The sequence below is a fragment of the Elephantulus edwardii genome, unplaced genomic scaffold (assembly GCF_000299155.1).
Source record: "Elephantulus edwardii isolate Elephantulus edwardi_28Jun2011 unplaced genomic scaffold, EleEdw1.0 scaffold00040, whole genome shotgun sequence".
Taxonomy (NCBI): Eukaryota; Metazoa; Chordata; class Mammalia; order Macroscelidea; family Macroscelididae; genus Elephantulus; species Elephantulus edwardii.
The window spans coordinates 4,094,983-4,116,725 of NW_006399790.1; the positions used below are offsets into that span (position 1 = coordinate 4,094,983).

A 21,743-nucleotide genomic window follows, 5' to 3' on the forward strand; every position below is an offset into this window, starting at 1 on the left:
GTTGTACATAGGGTCGCTATGAGTCGCAGGCGACTCGACGGCACATAACAACAACAACAACAACAACAAATAAAGTATAAAGTTATTTTCTTAAAAAAAAAATAAATCCAGAAGAAAATTTTAGAAACAGAGAACACATTGGAAGAACAAAAAAAAAAAATTAAATCAGTGAAACATGAAATTAGTGAGAATGAAGAGAATTCTCTCAAAATTAATCTGTTAGAGGAATAATCATGGGGCAGTAAAGAAAGAAAGAAGAAAAGAAGTATGTGGGATACTATCAAGAGAGATAATTTACCTGTGATTGAGATTCCAAAGGAGAAAGCACAGAAAAAAAATGTTCAAAGTTATTTGGGAGAAATTTTCCCTAATACTTGTGAAATCAAAGAAGACAAGCATCAAGAAATTTAATTAATGTCAAACAGAATAGACCTCAAAAGAAAATCACTGAGACATTTTTCACTAATTCATTGCCAATGAATCAGAATCAACTCATAGATAGCCCTCTAGCAAGTTTTCAAAGACTGTAATTTGCACTGGAGGAGACAGCCCATTTTTCTCCTGTAGAGCAACAATGGATTTGAGCCACCTGCCTTAGGGTATGCCACCTGCCTTAGGGTTTGCAACACAACTCTCTATTCATTTCCTAGACACAAAGACATATCCTAATCAACATTTGCAAAATCAAAACCAAGTAAGAAATTCTGAAAGTAGCTCAAGAAAAACAAAAAAAGGTACCTACCAAGGAGAAAGAGTAAGACTAAAATCTAATTTCTTGGCGGAAATTATGTGGGCAAGAAAGCAATGAAATGACATATTTAAATTTCTAAAAACAAAACAAAATTATCAATCAAGAGATGCAGCTGATGGCTGATAAGATCCCCTCTTGTTCAATATATGCAGAAAGGGAATTAATTTTTAATACCCCATATTAGTAATCTTCTCATACATACGTAATCTTCTTCCTATTATTTCCATAAACACATATGCCATCAATGAAATGAAAAGAAAATCAGTCCAGTATGACAGGAAGTACTTTTCCAATTTTCCTTGGGATAGATGTTTTGGTCTGAATTTTATTGACATGGAATTAAAGGATATTTAATTAGTTCCATTAGGTTATAGATAAATGAATGAAAGGTGGTAAAGTAAAGAAGGTGATGGACTAGAAGTCAAAGAAATTGAAATCTGGTTACAGATAGTTTGACTATAAGAAAACGCTGGCTGGCTTATCTCTGTTTATCATTTGCATATAATTAAGCAAACAAAAATATAGGGTTCTCACAATTAAAAAAATAGAGAGTCAGAAAAACTATTCCTCAAATATAAGGGCAAAATTAGTACATGTTCAAATGAACATAAGTTAAAGGAGTTTGTGAAAATAAGACCAACTTTACCAAAAAAACACTAAAAGGAGTTTGTCTAATAAAAAAAGCAACAATGGCATGGTTAACAGAGATTAGCACACATGACAACATCGCCCAGATACCAACCCAGACAAGAAAGTTTAAAAAGTAAAATAAACTTACAAGGTAAAAAATAAGGGACAAGAGATAGCACTCAGTCTATGAGGACAACTAAAAAGCAGGAAGAGTGTAGTTAAAGAACTTCCACACTGAAGTAAAGAAGAAATGAAAAGAGATTGAACTGCTTTAAATTTAGGAATAAAATAGGAAACGGAACTTTGGTCGAGTGCTGTCAAGTCGAGTAGACTCATATGGATCCTATGAAAGAACAAAAGATCTGAAATCATGTTCTATCCTGTAGGGTATGCATTCCCCAAACCCTGCAGAGTACTCCCAAAATAAATAAACCTGCTCATAAAAAATTAGCAAGAGGAAAAACAATGACTTAGTAAACACTAAAATAGCAACAACAAAAATAATTACAAGAAAATACATGAGCAAAACAAATTTAGCAGAGGGAAAAAAATGTAATAAAGAAATCAGCATCATCCATACATACACAAAACAAATAACAACAATAAAAACTAAGCTACAAAATTAGAAAAATACAATGGGGTAAAGGAATAGGAAAGATTCCATGAGGACTTGAAGAGAAAAGGTGATAATGGGCATAAATCAACATTGCTGTTATGTGCCATACAAATTGCCTGGGACTCATAACAATCCTGTATACAACAGCCTTAAACTCTGACCTATCCTGTGCCAATCTCACCATCTGTGACACACCTAGCCCCATTTCCCCAGTCACAGAATCAAACCATCTCATCGCAGGTCGACCTCTCTTGCGCTGTCCCTCCACCCTCCCAAGCATTATATCCCTCTCCAAGGACTGGTCCAATATTGCAACATGTCCAAAGTATGTCGAAGGATCAGACGAAGGATCAGAATCCATGCCTCCAAGGAGCAACCTGGTCTCACCCTCCCTAGGATGAACCTGTTTGTTCTCCTAGCAATCCATGATATAATCAATCCTCTTCTCCTGCACCACAGCTCAAAGGCATCAATTCTCCTTCTATCATCCCTAGTCATTGTTCAGCTTTCTGATGCACAGCAAGTAATTACGAAGACTATGGTCTGGTTCAGGCACACCTTAGTCTTCAGAATGACATCACTGCTCTTCAGTACTTTGGAGAAGTCTCAGAAAGACTTTCCAAATGTAAGTAGTCTTTTAATTTCCTGGCAGCTAATACCAAGAGTGTTGATTGTGGCATAACGCAAACTAAAGCTATCAGCAGTCTCAATATCTTCACCATCTATTGGGCCAGTGGTGAGAATCTTTATTTTCTTGGTGTTGGTGTTGAGCTTCAATCCATATAGAAGGCTACAGTTCTTGACATTCTGCAGCAAGTGCTTCAGATCCTCCTCAGTTTCAGCAAGCAGGGTTGTGTCATCTACATAACATAGATTGTTGATGAGTCTTCCTCCAATCCAGATGCCACATTTCTCCTCATAGAGCACAACCTTCCGGATAACCTGTTCTGCATATAGATTGAAAAGGTATGGACATAGGACACATCCCTGGCATACACCCTTCCCAATTTAGAACCATGCAGTATTTCCTTGCTCTGTTCTGACGACTGGCTCCTGGCCCAAGTATAGGTTTTACATAAGCACAAGCAAAGGTTCTTGGATTACAATTCCTCTCCAAGTCAGCCACAGTTTGTTGTGAGCCACACAGTCAAGCACCTTAGCATAGTCAATGAAACACAGATAGAAATTCCTCTGGTACTCCTTGCTATCAGCCAAGATTCATCTAACATGAGCTATAATATCCCTACTATCACAGCCTCTTCTAAACCCAGCCTGCTCTTCTGGCAGGTTTCTGTTGATGTGCATGTTCCAGTCGTTTCTGGGTAATTGTCAGCAAAATCTTGGTTGCATGGGATATTAATGATATTGTTTGATAATTTCTGCAATCTGTTGGATCACCCTATTTGGAAAGAGAACAAATAAAGATCTCTTCCAGCCAGTTGGCCAGGTGGTTGTCCTCCAGATTTCTTGAAAAACTTGGTGAGCATATTCATGGCAGTGTCTGCCTGTTCAAATATGTCAATTGGTATGCTGCCAATTCCTGAGGCCCTGTTTTCTGTTAATTCTGTCACAGCAGCTTGAACTTCTGTCTTCACCACCACAGGCTCTTGCTCATACGTTGTTTCATGAGATTATTCCGTGTCTGCCAATTCCTTTTGGTACAATGACTCTTTATATTCGTTTTATCTCCTTTTAATGCATCCTGGATCATTTAATATTCTATCTAAAGCATCCTTAAGAAATGCGATTTGAGGCTTGCATTTGTTCTTCAGTTTCTTCAGCATAAGAAATGATGAGCAAGTTTGGCCTCTTTTATTTTTTTTACTCCAGCTTTTTGCACATTTCATTATAATACTTTACTTTGTCTTCCTGCACTCCTCTTTGAAATCTTCTGTTCAGCTACTTAATATCTTGATTTATTCCCTTTGCTTTGGCTTCTCGGTGCTCTAGTGCAATATTCAGAGTCTCTTCTGACATCCAGCTTGGTCTTTTCTTCCTTCTCTGTCTTTTTAATGACCCCTGCATCCTTCCTGGATAATATTCTTGATATCCTGCCACAACTCATCTGGTCTTTGCTCATTAGTGTTCAAGGCCTCAAACATATTCCTGAGAACTTTTGAAATTCAGGTGGGATATACTCAAGGTCTACAGAAAGGATAAGAAGTATGGCACATACCTATGCTATTCACAAGACACACACTTTAGACACAAAAACGAACTAAAAACCAGTAAGGGGAGGGAGCTAGCAATTGGTAATGAAAAACAGCACCATTGAAATTTTTAATTTCTGGTGAACTAAACTTTAAGACAAAAATCCAGCCTAAGAGGTTAGAAAATGAATATAAGAAATAAAAAGTAAAATGAAAAAGAAGACATAAGCAAAATTTATATGTAGATATCCAATACAAGTGCTTTAAATTCATAAATCAGACTTTAACAACATTGAAAAGAGAAACAACCAAATCCACAGAAATGCCAGGAAGCTTTCATATACCACTTTCAATGAAGAGCAGAATAATTAGAAATAAACTCAACAAAGATTTAACAGAACAAACTAACACTATTAAGAAACTTCATTTCCTCCTCCACCGAGGTGAAAAACGTCTCACAGGGAGGACCTGGAGTCACGTGACACATGATGAAACAGGCACCAGCAACTGCAAAGTATATAAAAACTTTAGGGAGTGATGACTTTATGGAAGTGGACAAGAAAAGGAAAGTGAGAATGGTTGCACTGCTTGATTTAAAGAACATAACGTCATTGTGTTATATCTGTAGAAACTGCTGAATTTGGAATATATTTTGTTATGTACATTACCCACATCAACAAAACAAAATTTAAATAAAAAGGTGTTTGTTTTGGAAAAAAAAAACACAACTTCATTTCATTGGCATATATAGAACATTTCACCCAACAAACTCACAATATATGTTCTTTTCAAATACACATGATATATTCTCCGTAAGAGACCATATATTGTTGTTGTTGTTGTTATGTGCCATCGAGTCGCTTATGACTCATAGCGACCCTATGTACAACAGCCCTAAACTCCGCTCTGTCCTGTGCCAATCACACCATCTCTGACACTCCCATCCCAATTATGCCAGTCACTGAATCAATCCACCTCATAGACGGCCTTCCACTCCTGCGCCGTCCCTCCACCCTCCCAAGCATGATGTCCTTCACCAAGGACCGGTCTCTCCTCACAACATGTCCAAAGTATGTTAGACAGAGCCTCAGAATCCTTGCCTCCAAGGAGCCACCTGGTTTAACCCTCTCCAGGACGAATCTGTTTGTTTTCCTAGCAGTCCATGGTATTCTCAACACTCTTCTCCAGCACCACAGCTCAAAGGCATCAATTCTACTTCTATCCTCCTTGGTCATTGTCCAACTCTCTGATGCATAACAGGTGATTGCGAAGACCATGGCCTGTATCAGATGCACCTTAGTCTCCAGAGAGACACCATTGCTCTTCAGTACTTTGGAGAGGTCCCTAACAGCAGACTTTCCCATGGCAATGTGCCTTTTAATTTCCTGGCTACTGGTGCCAAGAGTGTTGACTGTGGAGCCAAGCAAACTAAAGCTGTGTACAATCTCAATCTCTTCACCATCCATCCTGATGTTGCCAGTTGGTCCAGTGGTGAGAATCTTTGTCTTCTTGACATTGAGCCTCAACCCATATTGTAGGCTGCAGTGCTCGACCCTCTGCAGCAGGTGCTTCAGGTCCTCTTCAGTTTCAGCCAGCAGGGTTGTGTCATCTGCATAACACAGATTGTTGATAGATCATCCACCAATCTTGACCCCACATTTCTCCTCATAGAGCCCAGCCTCCCGGATAATCTGTTCTGCATATAGGTTGAAAAGGTATGGAGATAGGATGCATCCCTGGTGTACGCCCTTCCCAATTTTGAACCATGCAGTATTCCCTTGCTCTGTTCTGACAACTGCCTCCTGGTCCAAGTATAGGTTTTGCATTAGCATGATCAAGTGTTCTGGGATTCCCATTCTTCTCAGAGTCAGCCACATTTTGTTATGATCCACACAGTGGGCCACAAAGTAAGCCTCAATAAAATAGAGTTTAAAATGTAAAAATATTATAAAAGATCACACTTAGATCGCACTGCTTTAAAACTATAAATCAACTATGACAGTCTCAAGTGGGAGAACAATAAAATATATAGCAAAGGAACAATATTCTGTCAAACAACTACTGAGTAATAAGAAAGAAATAATAAAAACAAAGATCAAAGGGGAAAAAAATCAAACACCAAATCCAATAATTTTATGATATAGCAGCCCTGAGAGGGAAATTTAAAGCAATAAATATACACATTAAAAAAGAACAAACTAAAATCTACACTTTAATTCAGTATCTCCAATAATTACAAAAAAGAATAAATGTACAGTTTCCAGGAGAAAAGATGTACTAGATCAGAGCACAAATAAATGAAGCTGAAAACCAATAGAAAATATAAACAAGAGTAGGCATTAGTTCTTTCAAATGATTCACAAAATGGGAAAGCCTAACCAAGGCAAAGAAGATGAAAGTGCAAATAAAACAAAAGAAAAACCAAGTTAATGACATCACAATTCAAGTAATAGATATTAAGAAGTAAGTAACAGAGTACTGTGAAAGAGTGTCCTTTAACAATCCAGAAAACGTAGACGAAATTAATTAATTTCAAGTTAGACTAGTAAGAAGGTGACCACTAGTATAACTCAGATAAAGTGGTTCGAATCAGCCAGCTGCTCAGTGGGAGAAGTATACACAATCTTGTCCTATAAGATCAACTGCTTCTGAAAACACGCCAGAGGGTCAACTATGGGTCATTTCCAACTCGACTGTACACAAAAGCAACAGCAACAAATATAAAGAAGAGCGTTTGAATACCCATAATATAAAAGAAGGTGACCAGTTAATTAAAAGAAAAAAAAATAACTTTCAAATCTTAAAAGCCCTAGCTCAGACAGTTTTGCCAGAGAATTCAAACCGTTAAAAAAGAGCTGACATCAACTCTAATCAAAGCATCACAGAATATTAAAAAAAAAATTATTCCTGCAAAATGGCTCTGACCCTGTATTGTCCTGCAGGATCACTACCATCTCAGCTTTGCTAGAGCCCATTGGTACAGCCATTTTATGAATCCCTCTCCTGGTGGGTCTCCCTGTACTTTACTGAATGTCCACATTTCTGAGCATTATGTCCTTTCCAAGGTCCAGCTCCTCCTAACATCAAGTCTCAAAACAATCTCCTTAAATAGTAAAGAGCAGATTGAACAGCCAACCAACCAACCAGCAGAGGAAGCATGGCTCAGGGAAAACAGAAGGCAGGACATCACTTCCCTCAAGTTATAAGGAAATAGCAAAAAAATAAGGCCCCAGGAATAGATGGTATACCAATTGACATATTTCAGCTAACAGATGCTGCCCTGGAAGTGCACACCAAGTTGTGTCAAGAAATCTGGAGAACCACCACTTGGCCAACTGACTGGAAGAGATCTATATTTGTTCCTATCCCAAAGAAAGTTGACCCAACAGAATGTGGAAACTACAGAACAATCTCACTGATTTCACATGCAAGCAAGATTCTGCTGAAGATTATCCAAAAATTACTAGAACATTACATCAGTAGAGAACTACCAGAAGTCCAGGCTGGGTTTAGAAGGGGTCGTGGTACTAGGATTGTAGCTGATGTTAGATGGATCTTCTTGGCTGAAAGCAGGGAATACCAGAGGAATGTATATCTGTGCTTCAATGATTATGCAAAGGTGCTTGACTGTGTGGACCATAACAAACTGTGGCTGATTCTGAGAAGAATGGGAATCCCAGTACATTTGATCGTGTTAATGCAAAACTTATACTTGAACAAAGAGGCAGTTGCCAGAACAGAGCAAGGAAACACTGCATGGTTCAAAACTGGGAAGGGCGTATGCCAGGGATGTGTCCTGTCTCCATACCTTTTCAATCTGTATGTAGAACACATCCAGGAGGCTGGGCTCTATGAGGAGAAATGTGGGGTCAAGATTGGTGGAAGATCTATCAACAATTTGCATTACGCAGATGACACAACCTTGCTTGCTGAAACTGAGGAGGACTTGAAGCGCTTGCTCCAGAGGGTCAAGGACTGTAGCATCCAATATGGATTGAGGATCAATGTCAGGAAAGCAAAGATTCTCACCACTGGACCAACTGGAAGCATCAGGATGTATGGTGAAGAGACTGAGATTGTTCACAGCTTTAGTCTGCTAGGCTCCACAATCAACACTCTTGGCACCAGCAGCCAGGAAATTAAAAGACGTATTGTGATGCAAAAGTCTGCTGTTAGGGACCTCTCTAAAGTAACAGTGAGTCGCTGGAGACTAAGGTGTGTCTGGTACATGTCTTTGCAATCACATGTTATGCGTCAGAGAGTTGGGCAATGACCAGGGAGAATAGAAGGAGAATTGATGCTTTTGAGCTTTGGTGTTGGAGAAGAGCGTTGAGGGTGCCATGGACTGCTAAGAAAACAAACAGATTCACCATAGAGAGGGTTAAACAGAGCTGCTCCTTGGAGGCAAGGATTCTGAGGCTTCGTCTGACATTGTTGTTGTTGTTGTTATGTGTCATCAAGTCGTTTGCGACTCACAGCTACCCTATGTACAACAGCCCTAAACCCTGCTCTATCCTGTGCCAATCGCATTGCCTGACAAACCCATCCTGATTACCCCAGTCACTGAATCAATCCACCTCACAGAGGGTCTTCCCCTCCTCCACTGTCCCTCTACCTTACCAAGCATGATGTCCTTCTCCACGGACCTGTCTCTCCTTACAATGTGTCCAAAGTATGTCAGATGAAGCCCTAGAATCCTTGCCTCCAAGGAGTAGCCTGGTTTAACCCCCTCTAGGTTTAATCTGTGCTTTCTTGGCAGTCCATGGTACATTCAATACTCTTCTCCAGCACCACAGCTCAAAGGCATCAATTCTCCTTCTATCCTTCCTAGTCATTGTCCAACTCTCTGATGCATAAGAAGTGATTGCAAAGACCATGGCCTGTATCACGCGCACCTTAGTCTCCAGAGAGACACTGTTGCTCTTGAGTACTTTAGAGAGGTCCGTCTAACATACTTTGGTCATATTGTAAGGAGAAACTGGTCCTTGGAGAAGGACATCATGCTTGAGAAGGTGGAGGGCTGGCTCAAGAGGGGAAGGCCCTCTTGGAGGTAGATTGATTTGCTGACTGGGGCAAAAATGATGAGTGTGTCGGAGCCAATGAGACTGGCACAGGACAGAGCACCGTTTAGAGCTGTTGTACATAAGGTCACTATGACTTGCAAGCGACTCGACGGCACATAACAACAACTAATAGCTCCCCCTTAGTGGGTTTTCAGAGGCTAGAAATGGCTCTGAGCCAAATGTCCACCTTTGACTCCCAGAGTGGCTGGTGAATTCCCACTGCAGGTCTTCAGGTTGACAGAGCAACACCCTCCCTACACAGAGGCATCAGTGTTCCCTGGAGAACTCCTAGGAAATGGAATTTAAAACTCTCACTGTCATCAACTCAGCCACGATTCACAACTGTCCCTACCATGAGTTTTCAGAGGTTATAAACTGCAAGGGCAATAGGGAACTGCTCAATTTTTTCTTGAAGGGATGCTAGTGGATTTGAAACACCTGAAAGGTGTCCACCTTTTGGTCACCAGCACAGCTCTTGACCGACTGTGCCACCAGGGTTCAACAGAAATGAAAAGAAACTAAAATCTCAAACTCCTTGCCACCCATTAGGAACCAACTCATAGGGGCAGGTTTTTACATGCAGTAAATCACAAGGGAAGAGAATGTTTCTCTTTCCCTGTGGAGCTGCTGGGGATTCGAATGTGTGAGAGAGGTCTTCCTTTCATGGATCTGCTGGTGGATCAGAACGTGTGCCCTAGGTCTGCAGCATAAACCCTGATGGGCTAGGACACCAGAGCTCCCCAGAAATGAAAGGAAACTTACAAATTCAAACTCATTACCATTTAGACAGAACCAATGCATACCAGACTTTCCAGTGAAATTTCGGGGGTTTGAAACCCCACTGAGAGAGATCATCTACCTTTCTGCTGAGACTGTTGATGGATATGAACCTCCATTCATGATTTAGCAGTACATCTCCCTACAAACTAGGCATCCAGAGCTCCCTGCTCCAAAAGAATAAACTCAAATAAGATATAGTCCTTTGCCCAACCCAACACAGAGAAGAAAATATTTCGTTTAAGATGGGTGCCCCAAATTCAGGCCACTAGGATTCTAAATGCTGTTAAAACAAATTTTGGGTTATCAAAGACTCAGAATTGTGCTTTTTCTGTAAAAGCATCACTGTAAAACAATGATACGTCATCTTATGTGACTTGGTTATTTGCCCTCCATGCTGAAAGACAGTTTGGAGGAATGAACCTTCTTAGGCAATCAGGTAAATAAAGACCCAGTAATCCATTCTGGGAAAGATTCAATTCCTCAAAACACTATGGGTACAGTTTCACTTTATGTAACACGTGGGGCCACAACAAGCTGTAATCACAGCTATCAGCCTCAGGAATCCCCCCCCCGCCCCCCCCCCCGGTTCTTTCTGAGTAGACTCAGACAAAGAAGGAATTTGTCTGTTTAGGGTAATGGCCTTAGTTCTACAAAGGGTCGAGTCTTTTCCCAGAGGTGAGTCTGGATCCCAACATTACTGGCTGAGTCACTTTGCCCAAGAAGCCTCCCGAGCCTGTGGTTCGGCGTGTCATGCCCTAGAGGGGGTAGTGTGTGTGTGTGTGTGTGTGTGTGTGTGTGTGTGTGTGTGTGTAGACTTAAATTCTTTTCCTGAGTGTGGGACACACATCTCACTGGGCAAGAACCCAGAATGCAACAGGTGTCTGGGGTGGGCGGGATCAAGAGTGGGCACTAAAGAATGACGAACTTCCAACCGATAGGCTCCATCCTGGCAGCGCGGGGAGGAGTCCCACGAATCGTTAGCAGCCCCCCTCCCCCCCAACAGCTTCCACCGGATGTGACGACAGCAGACGTTCATCCGCCCAATATCCCCGAAGGCGGGAAGACGCTCGTAGCTTCCAGAATCTCTGATCGCTCTTCGACGAGGACGCTCGACGCTCAAATCCAAGTCCGCTCAGCGCCCTGGTGAGGACCCTAAATGTGGAACTGGGGGACCACCCACTCCAAACAGTGTAGGCTCAGCATTGGACCTGCCCCACGGACAGGCTCAGGTCCACTTGATCTATGTTGGCCTGTAAAGCCGGGGCGGGGGAGGAGGACCACAGGGTGAGGGTGGGTACAGCCCAGGAAGGCGGAGGGTGGGGAGACCCTGACCCTTATTAGAGAGCGGCGGACGACCCTCAGAGCCAATGGGGAGCCCTCATTACCTAAGATGACCCCTCAGTGCGATGCTCCGCTCTCCGCTCTCCGCTTTGAATGCATCCAGAGAGGGACCCTCCAATATGCAGCACCCTCACTTTCCTCCACCCCTGGAGATATCTTAACATGAGCCTTGACCCTCCACTGCTGCATTCAGGGGATCTAGTCAGTAGAGGGGGAATGGAAAGTCTTAGTGCAGGATCTCAGTTAAAAGCTGAGGTGAGAAATGCCACCCCAGGGGTTGCGTATGCCACTGTGAACAGTGGATTTCTCAGAAAACCTTCTCCCGTATTTCCACACAGTCCCAAACCCACCCCGACAATTTAGTGAAAGCAAACAAGTTCAGAAAAACCTGGCGCTGCAGCTTCCAAGAGGGATATTGCAGGGGGCGTGGTCTGAGGTTGGAGGGGCGTGGCTTCAAGTCTACAAACTGTAGGGCCCCAAAATAGCGCACAGTAAGGGGGGAAAACACTTGAGATGGTGGAGACCACTCAATGCAAAATGGGGAGCGCTGTAGTGTGCCTCCCTTTGCCATGGCCCTGGGATCACAGGACTGAAGGAGCAAGATAGGCAATCTGCTCCCTTGGAATTGACTGCCTATGAAATCCCACTAGAAGGTCAGCTACAGGTTGATCCCAACTTGATGGCATACAACAGAAATTGTGTTAGTGTGAATTGTGGGGTCTCGAAAACGTTGTCCCCTGCTTCCAAAATCTTCACATCCCACCCTAACTGCTTGCATATACCAATAACCTTCACAAAATATGCCTGTTCTAACTCCAACAGGGATTTCTCAGGAGGCCGACTCCTGGTCGAAGGGGTTTGGCCTCCAGTCTGCAATATTGGAGGTGACACAGCAGAGGGAGGAGACGTAATCCCTAACAAGAATCAAGGTTAGTGGAAGGGAGTGGAGAGCATTATTCTAAGTGAACTTATTCTGTCCCGAAAATGTTCTCTCCCATTACCACAATCTCCAAAACCCAGCACAACTTTTTAGTAATATTAGCAAACAAATACAGAAAACATGGTGAGCCAGCCTCCAAGAGGGATACTGCAAGGGGCGTGGTCTGGGGTTGGAGGGGCATGGCTTCAGGTCTACAAACTGTAGGGTCCCACAATATCTCAGAGAAAGGGGGGAAATGCTTGAGATTGTGGAGACCACTCAATGCAAAATGGGGGGAGGGGATGCCAGGGTGTCCCTCCCTTTGCCGTGGCCCTGGCATCATAGGACTGAAGGAGAAAGATGGACAATCTGCTCCCTTGGAATTGACTGCCTAGGAAATCCTGCTAGACGGTCAGCTACAGGTTGATCCCAAATTTATGGTACACAACACAAAGTGTGTTAGTGTGAACTGTGGGGTCTCAAAAACGTTGTCCCCTGATTCCACAATCTTCACAACCCACTCTGACTGCTTGCAGATACCAATAACCTTCACAAAATGTCTATTCTGACTCCAACAGGGATTTCTCAGGAGGCAGACTCCTGGTCGAAGCGGTTTGGCCTCCAGTCTGCAATATTGGAGGTGACACAGCAGAGGGAGAAGACGTAATCCCTAACAAGAATCAAGGTTAGTGGAAGGGAGTGGAGAGCATTATTCTAAGTGAACTTCTTCTGTCCCATAAGGACAAACATGGTATAAGACCATTATTGTAGAAGGTGTGTGAGGATCCATAGGATGGAGGGTGAAAAAAGAGCAGTGAGAATGAGCGGGGTGTCGGTGGGGTGGGGTGGGATGGAGGGCACGAAACCATAGGGTTATACAAGTTGATGGGGGGGAATGGAAAAGATGTGGTGTGAATACAATGTAGACGAACTTTCCAAGTAAACCCATATAAAATAAATATTTTAACTTTAAAGAGAAAAGAGAGTGAAGCTTAAGACATAGATGCTGATGATGTGGTTCCTCCATGAAAAAGGGGGACACATAAAGGCCCAGACATGCTTCCACATCTGGGGGAATTGAAGTGTGATGACACAGTAAGGAGGGTGCACATTCTTTCAAGGCCTGTTGGCGAGATGACCGACCTGGTCAGAGGGTTCAGGAAAGGTGAAGACTGGGGAGAGGACTGGGCACTCCAAGGACAGAACATGCTGAGCCACCCATGTCAGCTGTGGGGACATATTGCTCCTTCAGTGCCTCCTTGTCGGGCCTAGAAAGCTTGGAGGAGTCAAGGTCACATGAGCAGCAGGGAGGGGGGTCGCAGGTCCTGAAAGGTACTGACAGGAGGGCCATTCAATTGATGGAAGAAGGCTCTGCACTAACCCAGAACAGTGGATACATCCCAGCAGCCCCTGCTAGTCACAAGAAGCACCAAGGAGAGATATATGGGTACAATAATTTTGTTCATATTATTTCCTCAACAGGGTCTTGAGCAGAAATAGACCCTGTCACTTCTTCAGAGGGTCTGCATCACCTGTTCATCACCTACAGTTAAGTACCACTGTTCATCATGCCTCATAGTCATAAAAGGAAGAATTGTTCTCGTGGGAAGCGTCACCAGGCTCAAGGGGACCACCAGGCCACTGTAGCAGAGGAGAAAGCCCCATCGTTGCCTCTTTGTGAGGCTTCTCCTCCTGGGGTTTCTTCTCCTCGTGGGACTTCTCCACCTCATGAAGAATCTCCACCTCGTGAGGATTCTCCTCCTGGGGCTTCTCAGAGCCTCACTGCTCTTTCCTTTGAGCTGAGTTCTCTGAGAGTCCTACCCATCCCCAATTTTGATGTGTGTGCCTATTCCACAGGGGCTGGTGGGGGTGACCAGGGCCAATATGGTGGGGGTGCTAGTTCCTTGGAGGCCACTGCACCGGGTCCCCAGGAAGATCCTCTCATCAAGAAGATGAGCCTTCTGGTGCAGTTCCTGCTGCACACGTATAAGATGAAAGAGCCATTGATCACCAAGGAAGAAATCTTGAAGATCATCAACAGGCAGTACCAGGAGCGCTTTCCTGAGGTCCTGCAGAGAGTCTCTGAGCACATGGAGCTGGTCTTCGGCCTTGAGCTCAAGGAAGTTGACCCCAGCGTTCCATCCTACCTCCTGGTCAATGTGCTGGAGATCAGCCGGGAAGATTATGTCTTTGATACGAAGAGGTTCCCCAAGTATGGGCTGCTGCTGCCTATCCTGGGCATGATTTACATGAATGGAAACCAGGTCAGCGAGGAGCAGCTCTGGCAGTTCCTCAATCGAGTTGGGGTCTTTGATGGGAAGAAGCACTTCCTCTTTGGAGACCCCAGGGAGCTCATAACCAAAGATATGGTGCAGGAAAAGTACCTGGAGTACCGCCAGGTGCCCGGCAGCAATCCTCCAACTTTCCAGTTCCTGTGGGGTCCCAAGGCCTATACCGAAGCCAGCAAGGCCAAGGTCCTAGAGTTCATCGCCAAGATGCGGAGAATGGATCACAAGGCCTTCAAAATCCTGTTTGTGGAAACTTGGAAAGAGGAAGAAGAGAGAGCAGCAGCCATGACATGGTATGCGGGTAATTTTAATGCTAGGTCCAGGCCCCGATTCAGGGCAAAGTCCAGTAAGGCCTCCCGTCGAAAGAGTGAGTAAAGGTTTTTCACGTTGTTGTTGAAAATGGCTGTAAGTTGTCTGAAGTAGGGGAGGCGAGGTGGGGCTCCAAAAGGAGAATATACATCTTTTTCCATGTCTATTATACATGTGTTATGTGTAGATTTAGCACGTTTTCAAAAGTTCTACCATTAAATTGAAAGTGTCTTGGTACCAAAAATTGGAATGTAACCCTCATACGATTTTTTTTTCCATTGTGCTGATTGCAATGTTAAACATGGTGTGTTTGGATAAACAAATGGAAAAATCTTTGAATTCCTTTTGTGATATGTAGATAGCTAACATGGTAGGGGAACAGAGGCAAATCCTTGGACATGTCGAAGAAATCAATGACCATGAAGTAGAAACATGATGCACATGGGGAGGGACTATAGAATAGGTGGTCAATTCTTGGTTTCCATCATTCATTTTGATAAAAGCAAAACAAGTTTCATGTTTGATCGTGTTTATCTTTTCTGATGTGCAAAAGAAAATAAATCAGATGGTTTTCGTCTGTTTTCACTTGGCTCCTCTTTTCTTAAGCAGCACTTGAGCACCTCTTCTTTGCAAGCTTGCAGGTAATCAACTGGAGACCTTTAGATAATAATTTTCTCAGCCCCTAGCCTACCTGTGTACACATAACAGCTGCTCTAATCATGGAAGAGGCTGAGATGGTCTCTGAGACCAAAGGCACTAGTGGAAATGGGTGAGGCCTTCAGGCTTCCCTGTCGCGAAAATCAAACCGAGGCCATGAATGTTAAGTTTTAGGCAACAGGAGTGGCAAAAGGGAAAAAAGTTAGTGTGGGGTGGAGGCAAGTTGGGAATAGGAGTTTACAAGGTATGGTGGGAGTTGGGATGGGTCAGTAGTTCATGAGGTTCTTGAAGTTGAGATGTAATCTTCATTGAAGGCTGTAGTCTTCTATCTCTTGCAGTAAGTGCTTCAGATCTTTCTCCCTTTTTCCAAGCAAGGCAATGCCATCTATATAATTCAGGTTGTTAATGAGTCTTCCTACAATCCTGATAGCACATTCTTCTTCATAAACGCCAACATCTGCAATGATTTTCTCAGCATACAGATTGAATTGGTGTAGAGAAAAAACAATTCTGATGTACAACTTTCCTGATTTTCAACCATGCAGTGTTCCCTTGTTCTTCTTAGTTTAGATAGAGGATTTGCATGAGCAAAATTATGGACTCTCATTCTTCTCAGTGTTAGTCATAACTTCTCATGATCCATTCAGCCAAATGTGTACACATAATCAAGAAAGCATAAGCAAATAATTTTCTGGTATTCTCTGCTTTTAGTTAAGATCCACATGACATGAGCAATGATATCTCCTTTTCCATGGTCTCTTCAGAATCTATTGAGAATTTCTAGCAGTTCCATGCCGATGGATTGTTCCAACCATTATCCTAATAACTTTCAAATTTTTACTCGCATGTTATATTAATGATATATTTCCCCATTCTATCAGATCATCACTTTGGGGAATGTTAAACAACATGAGTCTCTTAGGATTATATTGATAGGCTAATGAGGCTCTTATTATAGTGGCTGTTGTTTTTAAGTGTTATGAAGTCCACTGTAATACCTAGGAATCCTAGAAATATTGCTCTGAATCCTGTATTGCCCTGCAGCATAATTACTATCTCATCTATACTAGATCTCATTGCAACAATAATTTTGTCAATCCCTCTCTTTGAGAGTCTTCCCCTACTTCACTACACTTTCAGTTTTTTTAACATTATGTCTTTTTCCAGGGACCAGCCACACCTAACAACATGTCTGAAGACAATCTCCCATAGAACATAAAAGAGTAGCTTGAATAACCAACCAACCAACCCAGGGAGGAAGCACAGCTCAGGAAAAACAAAAGCCTCCTTGTCCTCACTGTCATCAAGTTAAAATTAATAAATGACTCTCCAGTGCGTTTTCAGGGGCTAAAATGGTTCACGATGTAACTGCCCACCTTCCACCCCCCCAGAAAGGCTGGCATTACCACTGCCAGTCTTTAGATTGACAAGAGCTACCCCCTACACAGAAGCTACCACAGTTCCCTTGAGACTTCCTGGGAAATGACATTCAAAATTCACTGCCATCAAGTCAGAACTTTCCCATAGGTAACCTTAACACTGAGTTTTACTCCAGACCTGACCCTGAACCCAGTTCCAGAGACAAAAAGGAAATACAACTGCCAGCTAAGGAAGCAAAGGAGGATGGAGCCTCACAGTTGAGTCAGTCATCTCCACTGGACCAACCTGGGAAAACACTTTGCAGTCCAGAGGGGAGTAAATGTCAGGAAAATATCTTTTAACAGAGCAAGGAGGCAAGCAGCTTTAATTCAAAACCACCAGTAAGGTGATAAAGTGTGCTCCCTTTCCCCTTCACATCAATGCCCCTCTTCAGCATGAAGAAGCCATATGAGAAACCCACAAGTGAACTAAGAGTTTGTATGGTCTTCTGACCCTCGGTTCCAGCGGGTGGACGTATGGGACCCCCAGCCCGCCTGTCCACCACTTGCGCGTGGGGGTCCCGGAGCCCCGGTTCTGCTTGCTGCCGTTGGGCTCCCCAGATCCCCGGGCCCACGTGCTGTCGTCGGGGTCCCCGGAGCCCCCCCCCCCGGGGGCCGTGCGCGCATGTGGCTGGCCACTGCACTGGGTGCCTGGGGGCGCTGCGCTCTGGCTGTGGGACTGGGGTCGGGGCTGCCATGTCGCCATCTCCTCTCCAACCGGCTCTCCGCAGCCAGTACAACTTCATCTCAGATGTGGTGGAGAAGACGGCGCCTGCCGTGGTCTATATCGAGATCCTGGGCCGGCACCCCTTCTCCAGCCGCGAGTTCCCAATCTCTAATGGCTCCGGGTCCGTGGTGGCCTCCGATGGGCTAATTGTATGTAACCAATGCGCACGTAGTGGTCGACCGGCGCCACGTCCACGTGCGGCTACCCAGGGGCGACACATATGAGGCCACAGTGACCGCGGTGGACCCCATGGCCGACATTGCCACCCTACGGATTCAGGCCACCCTACGGATTCAGACCGAGGAGCCGCTGCCCACGCTGCCCCTGGGGCGCTCAGCAGATGTCTACCAAGGGGAGTTTGTGGTTGCCATGGGAAGCCCTTTCGCGCTGCAGAACACCATCACGTCTGGCATCGTCAGCTCAGCGCAGCGGCCGGCCAGGGACCTGGGCTTGCTGCAGACCAATGTGGAGTACATCCAGACGGATGCCGCCATAGACGACGGGGAGGTGATTGGGGTGAACACCATGAAGGTCACGGCCGGGATCTCCTTCGCCATCCCTTCAGACCGACTGCGAGAGTTTCTGCATCGAGGCGAAAAGAAGAGTTCTTGGTTTGGAGTTGGGGGGACCCAGCACCGGTACATCGGGGTGATGATGCTGACGTTGACCCCCAGCATCCTTGCTGAACTCCAGCTGCGAGAACTCAGCTTTCCGGACGTTCAGCACGGCGTGTTCATCCACAAAGTCATCCTGGACTCCCCTGCCCACCAGGCTGGCCTCCGGCCTGGTGATGTGATCCTGGCCATCGGTGATCAGCTGGTCCAGAACGCTGAAGACGTGTACGAGGCAGTCTGCACCCAGACCCAGCTGGTGGTCCGGATCCGGCGGGGGCCAGAGACCCTGACCTTGTATGTGACCCGTGAAGTCACAGAGTGACTTCATCAGCAAGAGTGGACATTCCTGCTCTGACTTCCTCCCGCCTCCCGAGCCAGGGCACCCCAAATGCCCGACAGTGAGATGGACCAGGGGGGGCGGGGCCCTCCAGCTGCCAGAACCAAGTCTCGGGTTCTGAAGACCCACAAAGCCACTTTTTATATAAAATTATATCAAGTAAAAAAAAAAGAGTTTGTTTAATCACCATTGGACTATGCTTACCATTGCCCTGTATCATCTGGTCCCCACTGGATCCTTTTCATTTCCTTCACCTGCTCCCCCCACCAACCAAAATGTGCATCCCTGCAACTGCACCCCTGCCCATCCTCACCCTTCTGTTCCCAACCCTCACCTCTCTGTATCCCCAACATGTTTGGTCTAATAAAATTAAATTAAATTTAAAAACCAACAAACACACACAACTCTTAAATATCAGAGCTATCTCCTATTTCTGTTTCCTTTCCCCATCAGTCCCACAGCAAGAGTGACAAATATTTGCCAACATGATGCATTAGAATGTCCTTCAAGTTTCCCTGAATGAGAACACCAATAAGATAAATGTATATCTCCAAATTGTTTTTATGTGCATACTAATATTTAAGGAGCAGAAGGATGAGACAATCGGCTTCTGAAAATTTTACAGCATTGGAAATATTATGGGACAAGTCTATCCTGTCCCACAGGGTCCTTTTAAGTTGCAATAGACACAAGACCTACGGTTATTGGTGTTTTCACAGAAAAGTTAAAGGGAAAATTTGACCTGATATTGAAAATTAAATGTAAAAGACAACTTTAAAAAAAAGATGTAAGTTTCAGGTGACAGACAAAAAAGAAATTAAAAAAAAAACCCAAACAGAAATTGGTCAATAAGAAAAGAAAGCAAGCACAAGCAAAGATTTTTCTTGTTTTCTCTGCTTTCACTTCAGATTCACCTGACATGAGCAATGATGTCCCCCTCACCACAGTCTCTTCTGAATTCACACAGTATTTCTGGCAATTGCCTTTTGATATACTGTCCCAATAATTTTTTTCTTATAATCTTCAGCAAAGTTTTACTCGCATGAGGTATTAATGATATATGTCCACATTCTATCAGATCACCATTTTGGGGAATGGGGAAAAATTATGGATCTCTTAGGATAATATTATGTTAATGAGGCTCTTTTACTATGGATGCTGATGTTAAGCGTCATGAATTCAACAAGGACTCCTAGGGAGCCTAGAAAAATGGCTGTGAACCCTCTATTGTCCTGATCCAACATTATCGTCTCACCTTCACTACAGCCCACTGTTACAGCCATTTTGTCAATCCCCCTCCTTGTCGGTCTCCCCCTAATATGCGCAATTTCCACTGTCACTCTGGAAACTAAGGTGTGTCTGATACAGGCTATAGTCTTTGCAATCACTTGTTATGCATCAGAGTTGGACAATGGAAAGGAGGATAGAAGGAGAATTGATGCCTTTGAGCTGTGGTGCTGGAGAAGAGTATAGAATGTACCATGGACTGCGAAGAAAACAAAACAGATTCATCTTGGAGAGAGTTAAACCAGGCTACTCCTTGGAGGCAAGGATTCTGAGGCTTTGTCTGACATACTTTGGACATGTTGTAAGGAGGGAGAGGTCCTTGGAGAGGGACATCATGCTTGGAAGGGTGGAGGGACAGCTCAGAAGGGGAAGACCTTCTATGAGGTGGATTGATTCAGTGACTGGGGTAATCAGGATGGGTGTGTCAGAGGCAATGTGATTGGCACAGGATAGAGCAGGGTTTAGGGCTGTTGTGCATAGGGTCACTATGAGTCGCAAGCGACTTGACGGCACAGAACAACAACAACATGTCCTTTTTCAAGAGCCAGCCCTTCCTAACATCCCATCTGAAATCAACCTCCTTGAAAACATAAAAGAGCAGATTGAACGGCCAATCAACCAACCACGTAAGGAAGTATGGCTCAGGGAAAAGAGAAAACGGGGCATCATTTTCCTCTAATTGGAACTGACTCTCCAGTGGGTTTTCAGATGCTAGAAATGGCTGTGAACCGACTTCCCACCGTTGCCACCCACAGCAGCTGGTGAATTCCCACTTGGTTTGGTAGAGCAAGCTCCTACACAGAGGCTGCCAGAGTTCCCGTGAGACCTCCAAGGAATTTACATTCAAAACTCTCCTTGCCAACAAGTCAGCCTTGATTCACAGCTTGCCTTTGGCAAGTTTTCAGAAGTTATAAATCATAAGAAAGACACAAAACTTCCCACCTTTTTCTCACAGAGCTGTTGTTAGGTTTGAAACCTTTTAATGGGGTGCTTTGGGGTTAGCAGCACAGCTCCTGACCGACTACGATACCAAGGCTCCCTAGAAATAAAAAGAAACTAAACGTTCAAACTCCTTGCCACCCATTAGGAACCAACTCACACGGGCAGGTTTTTACATGCAGTAAATCTCAAGGGAAAAGATTGTTTCTCTTTTCCCTGTGAAGCTGTTGAGAAATCGAACCTGCGAGGGAGGACTTCCTCTGGTGGATGTTCTGGTGGACTTGAACATGTGTCCTGGGTCTGCAACACAACCCCCAGTGGGCCAGGACACCAGAACTCCCAAAAAACAAAAGGAAATTTAAAAATTCAAACTCATTATCGAATAGACAGAACCAGCACATATCTGATCTTCTACTTAATTTTCAGGGACTAGAAACCCCAAGGTAGGAGACTGTCCACCTTTCTGCCCAGAACGCCTGATGGATTTGAATCTCTACCATTGTATTAGCAGTATATCTCTACAAAAACTATGCCTCCTGAGCTCCCTGCCTCAGAAGAAGCAGCTCAAATAAGACATAGACCTGTGCTCAACCCAAGACAGAGAACGAAATCCTTCATTTAAGATGGGTGCCTCAAATTAAGGCCACTAGGTTCCTAAATGGTGTTAAAACAAGTTTTGGATTATTAACAACTCAATTTTATTTGGGTTCCTCCTCGTCCCATAAAAAAGAATAGAAGAACGGTAGGAGGTATCTCACTCCCTGATTTCAAATCCTACTACACTGCCGTAGTGGTAAAGACAGCATGGTCCTGGTACAATGACAGACACATAGATCAAAGGAATCGAATTGAGAATCCAGAGATCAACCCATCTATCTATGGTCAACTGATTTTTGACAAGGAGATGAAATCAGTGA

The 21,743-nt window shown here is 44.1% G+C and overlaps 1 protein-coding gene and 1 pseudogene across 1 annotated transcript; both read left to right on the forward strand.

The window, feature by feature from the left end:
• The first annotated feature begins 13,384 nt into the window (after positions 1-13,384).
• On the forward strand, positions 13,385-14,913 carry LOC102854654 (melanoma-associated antigen B4-like). The gene is made up of 2 exons (XM_006885082.1): positions 13,385-13,415; positions 14,108-14,913. The coding sequence occupies exons 1-2, from the start codon at positions 13,385-13,387 to the stop codon at positions 14,911-14,913; spliced, it is 837 nt and encodes a 278-aa protein (XP_006885144.1).
• Positions 14,914-15,566: 653 nt separating this feature from the next.
• LOC102855054 lies at positions 15,567-18,585 on the forward strand (annotated as a pseudogene).
• The last annotated feature ends 3,158 nt before the right edge of the window (positions 18,586-21,743 follow it).